Source organism: Dama dama, chromosome 1, assembly GCF_033118175.1.
Source record: "Dama dama isolate Ldn47 chromosome 1, ASM3311817v1, whole genome shotgun sequence".
NCBI classification, from domain to species: Eukaryota; Metazoa; Chordata; class Mammalia; order Artiodactyla; family Cervidae; genus Dama; species Dama dama.
This window is the reverse complement of record NC_083681.1, coordinates 52,062,575-52,072,760: the sequence shown is the minus strand read 5'-3', so window position 1 is coordinate 52,072,760 and position 10,186 is coordinate 52,062,575. Positions and strand designations below refer to the sequence as shown.

General features: G+C 55.9%; 1 protein-coding gene across 1 annotated transcript in view; it reads right to left on the bottom strand.

Annotated features, from left to right (window-relative positions):
* Nucleotides 1-1,922: 1,922 nt before the first annotated feature.
* The window catches only part of ARHGEF17 (Rho guanine nucleotide exchange factor 17), a 56,984-nt gene continuing 48,720 nt past the window's right edge, over nucleotides 1,923-10,186 (bottom strand). Inside the window, exons 10-21 of the mRNA XM_061149734.1 lie at nucleotides 9,110-9,228; nucleotides 8,537-8,750; nucleotides 7,788-7,861; nucleotides 7,073-7,272; nucleotides 6,598-6,896; nucleotides 5,871-6,120; nucleotides 5,506-5,592; nucleotides 5,129-5,196; nucleotides 4,735-4,883; nucleotides 3,691-3,865; nucleotides 3,306-3,575; nucleotides 1,923-2,633 (exon numbers count right to left, since the gene is read on the bottom strand). Coding sequence (XP_061005717.1) covers nucleotides 2,437-2,633; nucleotides 3,306-3,575; nucleotides 3,691-3,865; nucleotides 4,735-4,883; nucleotides 5,129-5,196; nucleotides 5,506-5,592; nucleotides 5,871-6,120; nucleotides 6,598-6,896; nucleotides 7,073-7,272; nucleotides 7,788-7,861; nucleotides 8,537-8,750; nucleotides 9,110-9,228 — 2,102 coding nt within the window. The 3' untranslated portion in view covers nucleotides 1,923-2,436. The remainder of the gene's footprint in view (nucleotides 2,634-3,305; nucleotides 3,576-3,690; nucleotides 3,866-4,734; nucleotides 4,884-5,128; nucleotides 5,197-5,505; nucleotides 5,593-5,870; nucleotides 6,121-6,597; nucleotides 6,897-7,072; nucleotides 7,273-7,787; nucleotides 7,862-8,536; nucleotides 8,751-9,109; nucleotides 9,229-10,186) is intronic.

The following is a 10,186-nucleotide window of genomic DNA, read 5'->3' as shown; positions in this document are numbered from 1 at the left end:
ACAAATCTTCCCTGCAATCCAAAGATCTGTGCACACCAACCAACAGTCCTGTGGGGGAAAGGATTATCAACCCCAATTTACAGATGACGAGATGGAGGCTCACAGGGAATACAGCTCATCCAAAGCTGCATAGCCGGTTAGTGGCAAAGTCAAAGTTTCCGTTCAGCTTCAAAACCTGTGCTCCTTCTATGCAGTTTCATCATAAATCCCACGTGAATGTAGCCTTCTACTCTGTGATGTATCTCTGTTTTCTGTTACCCTCTCCTCCAGATCATCCCAGTAGTGATGCTGCCAGATGTTTCATGCCTGTCCCATGGCATCAAGGGCCTGGCAGAACTAAGACATGTGAATACCAGTGTGCAAAGTGTGAGCCTGCACTCCTCTTTAGCAAATGATTTCTGTAAAGTCTTGATTGTTCAGGTTGGAAAATGTTCAAACATATGTTCAAGAGAGCTGAAGCCTGATCTGTTCTTTTTCTAGAAGTCATCACCTTGAGTCTTGCTGGTGCGCCCTGGTGGAAAGGGCTCTGTGCCCCTGTGAAGAACAGTCCTGTGTTGTCAGCCTTTGCATTCTCCTGTCTGATTTAATGACCAGAAATCACGGCGATTTGGAGTCTACCCCTGCTCACCTTGGCCTCTGTCAGATTCTGAGCCTCCTGAGCCTCCGCTGGAGAGCACCAGTTCTTATAGGAGCTGTAGACAGGCTCACATTCACCTAGTTTTCCTTGTAGCATGTGTCAGCTTCAGATTCCCAAGCTTTATCCCAGGCCTACTGACTCAGGAGCTGGGGGAGCCTGGGAATCTGTATTTACATACACATAATTTATGTATCATGCTTTGTATTTACAATGTTAACCTGTAAGGGGCTCTAAAATGCAGCCCTGGTTATAAAGCATCTGACTAGCACAACTCCTGGTTTTCCTGATGAGGAAGCTGCAGCCCAGAGAGACACAGTGACCTGCCTGAGATAACACAGCAAGTCAGTGGCCGCCTTGCCACCACAGCACTCTTCTGGGTCTCTGAGTCCTGCTCTGTCTGTCCAAGTGGGTGGGTGTCGGGGAGCCCACGCAGCTGGGGAGCTCGGAGGTTGTTGGCAGGAGGCCTCTGTGGCTGCCGATGGGGACCAGTTGTTTGGTGTTTCTATTTATTGACTCTTTAAACTTCATCATCCAAGGAAAGTTAATACATGACTGTTTGGTAGCAAGAAAAACATAATCTAAGACCGCAATGACCCACCCACCCCAAACAAAAACAGAACCAAACAAACCCCATCTGAGACCAGACCTTTGGAGCTGCAGCTGAAGAAGCGTGGGGGCTGGGGTCAGACTGGCTTCTGTGGTTCGGGGGTCGGGGGGGGAGTGGGGGCAGGGGAAGCTAGCCTCCGGAGTAGCCTTCCCAGCCAGGGAGGCCATGTCTGGCCCCTCAGCTTTGGGCGTCCTTCTTGGAACGGCTGCCCCTGCCAGGGGAGGGTGTGGAGAGAGGGAGTCAGTGGTCAGCCTGAGGGGCCCCTAGGCCCACCCTCTGCAGTGACCACGGGTGCCAGTGCATGAGACACAGGGGCTGGGGTGCAATGTGCCAGGAGAGGGCCCTGGACTAGGCCCCGACAGGGTTCCCACATTTGGGAACCACTAAAGGCACTGCCGACAAGCAAGGAGACGCCGAGGCCTGGGGAAGCCCCCCGGATGGGAGTCACTGCCCCACCCACGGTCACTGCCTTGTTCGTGATGACTGAGGGGACTTGGTCCTTTGCTCTGGATACTGGAGGGCAACCCAGTCAGGACAAGCTGTGGAAAGTTTATGTTAAGGGACAGTGTTTCAGTGCCCCAAACATGCAGTGTGTGTTTGAGTACATAATGAGGGGGGACTGGTCCCTCCAGGAAGGCTGGTTGGGGTCCCAGGGTGACTCCCAGGGCAGGAATAGGGTTGTTTTTTTTTTTTCTTCCTCTTCTGTCATTTTCTCCAATCAGTCCCTGCCCCAGGTCATTGCATAAATAAGTGCTTGGGAAAGTACACATCTAAAAAGAAACATAAATACTGTACACGGGAAAGGATTCCATCCCCCAGCCCTCCCACTGTCCCCAGGAAAATCCTCCAAATATTGCACATGGCCCTCCCCAGCCCTGTGGGGTCCAGGCCTGGCCGTGTCTTTGGTAGAAGCTCCAGGGACAGAGGTCCTGGGCAGCCCACATGCCCCCCTCTCCACACGCCCCCCCATCATGACTGGGTGCACCGAAGCAGCCAGAGGGCCGGGAAAGGCCCAGACCCCGCTGGCCAGCAGGTGCTCCATTGGGAATGCTTCCGCAAGGATGGGAGGCAGTCTGCAGGCACGGGTGTGCCCCTGGTCAGACACTCGTGTGAGGGTCTGCCGGTGGGCTTGGAAGAGGCAAGCAGGCGGAGGGCGGGTGGGTGGGCGAGTCCTGGGCCCCCGTGGACAGGGTCACACCCTCCATAGGAGGAGGTGGTTTGTGCTGTCGTCTCGGCCCACCGTCTCGCTGCTGCCGCCACCCCCGCTGCTGAGCCGGAAGTCCTCGTAGCCATCGCCTCCACTGATTACCAGCATTTTAGGCCTGGCCGAGGCAGGGCCTCGGTGCCGAGGGGAGTCCCGATGTTCCAGTGAGGGCAGCTTCTCCGGGCCTGGGGGACAGAGGGGAGAAGCCATGAGCCGGGGGGTGACCGGCGGCAGCACTATCTCTTGGTGCTCATCTCCTGCTTCCAACAGCCCTTCCCCAGGCAGGCAGCTTAAGTCTTCTCTGGACCCAGACAAGACCTGATCAAGGCCTCCCTGCTTCCTGATGCCCACAGCCATTTCCTCTTGGGAGTACGGCTTCCTGTCCTGCCAGAGCAAGACCTGGCCAATGGCAACCTCCTTAATGTACATCATTACCTACTAGGTTTCACTCTAATCCTCACAGTCCCTTTCCTATCCTATCTGCCATTCTACGTTCTGCTTTCTGGTGCTATTTCTGTTTCTCGCTCTGCCCTATACAGCATTTCACTTCCGGCCCTATACATCATTTCTAGTCCTGTTTTATTTCCTGTTGTATATATCCATTCCTGTGCCATATTCTAATTCTTAGTTCACTTCCTCATCTTCGTGACATTCTCTGGACAGAATTTTATACATATACACACAGTATCCTGATAGATTTTTAGTTTGGGTTTTCTATAGCCTACTTCCTATAATATACACCACTTCCACATCTGTATTACATTTTCCCTCCCTCTTAACCCTCCTCTGGCAGGGCAGCAGGGCATCCTAAACCCAAAGCCCAGGTCCTTGGATTGGCATAGGAGGTGTAGACCCACCTGTGTCTAGGGGAGGTGGTGGACTTGGGCAGAGCAGGTTGAAGCCATCTGGAAGTTGGACTGCGGCCAAGAAGCGGACGTGGCCAGTGTGTCCCTGGCCGAGGCCAGCAGGGCTGAGAGGCGCCCGTGGACAGCTGATGGTACTGGGTGAGGTGGGCATGGTGAGCACCACGCCAGCACTGGTGCCCACCCACAGCAGCTCTTCACACACCAGCAGCGCTGTGATCCTCAGGCAGGCAGCCTTGTGCTGCCTGATGATGGCGTCTGAGCCTGGGGTAGGAGACAGACCAGCGCTGGGGCCAAGTCCTGGCCCTGGCTTAGCATCCTCACTGCCAGGGACAGAAAAGCTCCAAGGGAAGGGGCAGTAGGAGCCTGAGGTCAGTACCTGCCAGCATCCTGTGCACAGGAGGTGTGACATCTACCTCTGCCAGCTGCTCAAATGTGTCTGGATGGTAGAGACACACGTGGGCACTACCTTTCAATGTCACCCACACGCCCAGGCTGGAGTCCACCATGCAAGCCACGCTGCGACTGGAATCCTGCCCCACGGAGAACGTATGCTGGGGTGAAGGTAGAGAACAGATGGGTGACTGACAGGCCTGCCTTCACTGGCCCCTCCCGGCCTTGTGCTTCACCAGTGCCCTTTCCTCCCTCCCTACAACTCATGCCAAATCTCTCCAGAAAGCCCACTGGATTGACAGCAAAGGCAGCCTTGCTCCTTGACCTGGATGATTAACCTTTCAAATCTTAGTTTCACTGGAGCCTCCCCACTTAAACCTCAGGAATTAAAATGGAAGTGCCCTTTCCCCAAGGAAGTTGAGTGAGTTAATGATCAGAGAAGTTAAAAGCTTGAAGAGTCTTAAGAGCAATCATTGGCCTCACCCTGTACAGCTGAGAAATGAGTCTAGAAGGGGAGGGAACCTGTCCAAGGGCATCGACAAGTCAGTCACAGACCTGGGCCTGAACCTAGTTTCTCCACCTCTTCACTCCCAGCCCCACCAACGATGGGACCAGTGAGAGGGACATCAAGGGAACGAGTTACTCCTGTATACGACCAGGCTGACAGCTACTGATGTACATGTAAATAAAATCAGGACTAAAGGCCAGAGTGATGATAAGGGGATGCTGACATCAGAAAGGAACTCTGTCCACCCACCAAAGACCACAATACCTTAGTTGAGAAATAGGGCTGGGGTGGGGAGGAGGACTAAAGTATTCTAATTTACAAGTACCTGTAGCCTTCATCAGCTAGAAGGAAATAAGGATTAGAGAAGGCCAGGGGCTGGCCCAGATTCACACAGTGGTCGGGGGAAAGCCCCGACCTCTCAGCTGGTTGCTTTTTTACGGACCTGTGGATCTCACCTCCTCTCTCATGGGCCTGGCTCACCCCAAGTCACCAATTCCCCGACCCCACCCACATCCCCACTACCTCCAGCTGCAGCGTGTCAGGGCTCAGGACAAGGACTCGGTTCTGGCAGCCACACCACAGCCGCCCACCCACAGACACCATCTTGGTGATGGGGCTCCCCTGAGCACCCAGGGTCACCGATTTGAAGTTATGGGGGTCCCAGAAATGGCCTAGAGTGGGAGTGAGATAAAGAAAACAGCAGATTCAATCTTATATTGCATTTGAGCCTCACTCTCCCCTGAAATAAGGTGCTAACAAATAACCTCAATTTATCAATGAGGACACCAAACCCCAGAAAAGACCTGGGAGTTACCCAAAGTCACATCTCCAGACTTGTGGTCTGGAGGCCCCGGCTTGCTCAGGAGGGAGATCCTGCTCAGGGTGGGGAGGGGAACAGTGGGAGGGGGACACTCACCTGCTTCTCTTTGGTAGACTACGAGCTCTCCATTGGCCAAAGACACAAACACCTGGTTATTCAGATACCTAGGAAAGGGAAAGGAGTCATGAGGGGTTTCAGGAAGCCAAAGGAGGTCACCTGAGCCCAAGGAATCAGACAGAATGACTATGGCTTCTGAAAGACCACCTCCTCCCACCCTGTGTTCTCTAGGTGGTGGGCACCTGAGTCTAAGAAGAGGCAGTGACTTGCACAAATGACACATGGTGTGTGGGAGACACAGTTAGCCTAGGGCACGCCTCTGTGCTCTGTGCCCAGGAGGTCCAGGTGAGCAGGAGGAGGTCTACAGGTATAGCTGAGAAGGGTGTGAACCAGAAGAGCCATCTGGGGGGCCTTACAGGATGCAGGTCACAGAGGCCGAGTGCTGGAGCTTCAAGCTGTTCCTGCGATCACGGATGCTGTCGGAGGACTGGTACACGTGGACACTGTGGATCAGTGGTGTGTACCTGTGACAAGTGCTTGGGCACACCAATCCCTCCACCTAGCTGCCTCCACCACCATCTCCTCCACGGCAGGTGCCACCCCAAGGAACCAAAATCCCACAGCCTCCCTGGGGGTTTCAGACCCTCTGGCAGCCCTGGTTGGCAGTACCCTTGAGATCTGACCCAAAGCCCTCCTGCTTCTGCTTCAGGATGCAATATGACTTCTTAAACAGGGACTTCAGGTTCTGTCATCAAGACTCCAGCCTCTCCTGTGTCCCTACCAGCCATCCTCGGTGCCCAGCCACACAGAACTCTGGTAGGCCTCAGGGTCAACGCTCAGCAGATCCTCCAGGCTGCCACGGGTGAAGGAGCCACGACTGGACCGACGAAGGGCTCTCCCATCCATGGGGCTGGTGCCGCAGGGACCGCCAGGCCCGAAGGAGCCAGACAGTGGCAGGAAGCCAGGCTCCTGTTCCTCCTCTGAACTGGTGGTCTCTGCTGTGGCCTCCTTGGAGCTTGGGGTCTCCTCATCTGATGGAGACAAAGGGCTCTTTCTCCCACTCTGCCAGGCCCAAGACGTGGTATCTTTCTAGGCCTCACACTCCCCTCAATTAACCCTTCTGGGCCAAGGTCTTCCACTGCTGTTCTCCCTGCCCTCTAGCCTCCGCCATCAGTTCAGCCCTTGTTACCCTGATGACTGACAGCTCAGTGCTACAGGCTCCTAGTCCCAGCCTGGCCATCTCCAATCCACCACCACGGACCAATCACCACCACCTCCCCCAACAACTCCATCTTCCTTAACTGGCCATTGCAGGGGCCTCAGGATCCAGTCTGACTACCCACTGCCCCTGGGGCCCTTGGTATCACAGCCCCGGCCCACCTTGCTGGGCCCCAGCGCTCTCTGCACTAGTGTCCTGAGACTGAATTCCATGGCTGTGCTCATCCTGTCTCTCTCATCCAATCAGCACTGGCTGGGCTGCCCCTCCCTGCCCCAAGCTGGGCACTCACTGCCAAAGCTAGAGGAGATGGTGGACCGGCTGGCTTGGCTCTGCAGGGTCCCCGAGGGGCTGGGAGAAGACTCATCATCCGAGTCGCTGTCAAAGGGCACTAGCTCCGGGCGGGGGTCACCCTCGGCGGGGCCTGGCGCCATCTCCAGGCCTGAGCCGGCTATGGAGATATGCAGGCATGGCTGGGGCCCTGGCTCGGCCAGCGTCGCTGCTTCCTCGTCCGCCGCCTCAACGTCCAGGTCTGGCCCGGTAGGTTCGGGTGCCGTCTCTGTGGGGTTCCTCAGCGATGCAGTCTGTTCCCTGGGAGACGAAGGGTTGGGAATGAGTGTCACTAGGAGCTAGGATCTGCCCCACACATCCTCATGCCCCTAGGCCCCGCCCACACCCACAGGACACGCCCACCCTCTGGCCAGGGGCAGGGACTCTGCCCCAGGCCCCGCCCACTACCCCGCCTGCCCCCGTCTGGCGGGCCTCACCGGTGGCAGCAGCGCTGCAGGCCTGGCACCGCCCCGATGCAGAGGATGCGGGCGGAGCAGACTGCGATGCAGGCCTCCACATCAGGCTCAGCGCGCAGGCTCAGCAGACACACCTGGCCCACGTAGCCGTCGCTGTTGCACACCCACACCTCGGGCGTGGGCTCGGGGCAGCTGCTCAGTGTCGGGGCTGCGCATGAGAACTGCGGAAGGCGCCAAGGGACAGGGGAAGGTGGATGGAGGAACTATTGCCAGCTCTACACCGCTCTCCAGGCCCTCCTGGATTCTCAACACACGTTCGGCATACATGTGCACACGTGACTCTTAACACATCAGATGCACACATCCCTCTGTGACATACATTCATACATGTGTGTTTACACATATATCCACACACATATATATACCCCAAATATGATCACACACACATGTATATGTGTAACAAATGAAAAAAATGGTAACTTTGTCCGTATGTATATAGACTCATACAAGCATATGAATTAGACACTTGCATATCAATGGTATAGCCTTTGTTCACATGCAAAGATACATAAATGCATGGATGTACCCATATACATATGACACATATGTAGTGCCCATGTGCTTGTACAGAGAGCTGTACCCTCAAAGATCTACATAATGCTGTACAAAGAACAAAAACACATGAACACATGCTGGCTTAGAATACATGCACCCAGGTACCTAGGTGCATACACACCTGCATGCCACTGCGGGTTTTCATGATGGGGATGGCCTTCAGGAATTCAGGGTCTAGACAGCTTTTGCTGGAGGCTGTAGAGGAGATGGACGGACAGACAGACACTGCTTAGCATCCACCTCACCCTGGTCCTGACCCTGCCCATTTCCCTTCCTCTTCTGCCCCTCAGGGTCTCTCTAGGGAGAATGAGGTGGCTGGGGGTTATGTCCTGCTTGTCCTTGGCCTCAATTTTCCCATCTGTACAATGTGAGAGGTAGACCCAGAGGTCTCTAAGGATTTTCTATGGGCCCGATCAACAGTGCTCCCTGATCCAGGCCTGCTGTGTGTGTGTGTATATGTGTGTGTGTGGTGGAGGTACGAGGTCCTAGTCACCCACTCCCATGATAGGGCCCCTGCCCTACGCTGACTGTATCCACAGAATCCCTGCCAAGGAGGCCCTAAGTGAGTGAGTGAAAGTTGTTCAGTCGTGTCTGACTCTTTGTGACCCCATGGACTATACAGTCCATTGAATTCTCCAGGCCAGAATACTGGAGTGGGTAGTGGTTCCCTTCTCCAGGGGATCGTCCCAACCCTGGGGAAGTCCTGTATTTCTCTGCAGAAGTCTCAGTCCACCCTTCCACTGGCAGGGACTGGAACACAGGACATGGCAGTCCTGAGATTTCTGGCTCCTGATGTCATACACAGCTGCAAGGCGCTGTCCACTCCTTGAAGGTTCTGAGAGGAGGGCACCATCCTGGGCCCTGGCTTACCCAGTTTCCTCTTGGCCTCATCAAAGGCCTGCTCGAAGCCGAGGCGGGCATCAGGGTGGGGGAACTCAAAGATGAAGGAGTCGGTGCCCTCGGGCCTTGTGGTGCACAGCTCCAGCTTGGTAGGAGGGAAGGAAAGTGCGTAGCACAGGGCCTGCTTCTCCGACAAGTCCCGATGCATGGCAGCCGAGAGGTCCCGCAGCGCGTCATCCAGGCTCTGCAGGGATAAGGGTCCAGGCCTCAGGGCCTCACTTCCCCGCTCAGCCGACTCCTGCCCTGGGGATGGGACTGGGTGTCTGCCTCTTCCCTCAGACAGAAAACGGGACTCTACTTCCCGGAGACCAAGAGGTAGCCTGGATCCCGCACAGACATGGTGGGCCCTCCCGCCTCCCTCAGCTGGTGATGGAGCTGTGTCTCCAACCCGCAGGCCTGGAACCCGACTTCCTTCAGAGACGGGATGAGGCTGTACTCTCCCCCTCAGATAACTGACAGGGATGTCCTTGCCCTCAGGCAAATGACAAGGCTGTTCTCTCTCCCTCAGGCCGGATGAGGGAATCTCAGGCAGAAGACGCAGACCTGGTGGGGGAAACCGAGGCTCTCAGAGAGCTTGCTCATCTGGCCCAGGGTGGTCAGGTCCTCGTCCAGGCGGCTGATCGCCTTCTGGATGTTCTCTCGATTGGCAGCTTGAGATGCCCCTAGTGGGGACAGAGGGAGGCCATGGGCAGATCCAGAGACAGACAAGGTCAGGTTGGAGAGACACTCCTCCCCTCCCCTCCCAACTCGTTGGGTACTGGAAGCAGCCTGACAACCGAGAGCTTGTAAACCGCCGGACCTTGGGTTAGCATGAACCCCAAAGTTTATGGGCAGCTTGGAGAGAAACTCCAGGCCCGAGAGCAGGGGACTAGGCCTGATTCACAGCCACCGGCCACAGGGTGTCGGTCCCTTGGAGAACTCCCTGGAAGAGCACAAAGAACAAACAGCAGGCAGCTCCCAGGTTATGCAGACTCCAGCTGATGCCGCTGTGGTGGTGCAGTCTCCCAAAGGGGAAGTCAGCTGGGCAGGCAGAGCCTCAGGCAGTCAAATGTGCTGACCCAGGGACTCAATACCCGCCCCACAAAGGAGGGGGCAACAGGCTGATGACCTAGATTTCCCTGGTCCTGTCCCATACTTGATCACTGCCAAGTACTGGCCCCACAGACCAGCTCAGCATCCCGCACACCCCACACTGCCTGGCTAGGGGCAAACGCCCCAGACCAGTGGCCCACAAATGGGCTGAGTAGACAGAGGTGGAGTGGACTAGACAAGAGAGGCCTGAGGACATTTGCTCCTTCTGAAGGAAACGGTCCCCCCACAACCCTCTACCACCCAGGCAGCCACACTTTCTTCCCTATGACCCTGCCCCTTTCTGGCCACAGCTGACTGGACCAGGGGTAGACACCTGACCTAGAGGTACTCATTTTATCCACGGGCCTGTTCTCTAGTGAGAAGAGATGAACTGGACCAATAATCAGCTTGCCTTCCTATGTAGGGGCCTGTGTGGGGCAGCCCTGGGTTCACCAAGGGGCTGAGTGAGCCCCTGCCTCACTGGGTCTGACCTGCCTGTTGGTCCCAAGGTGCCCTTACCACCAAATGACCACCCTACTCAGGAGGGTG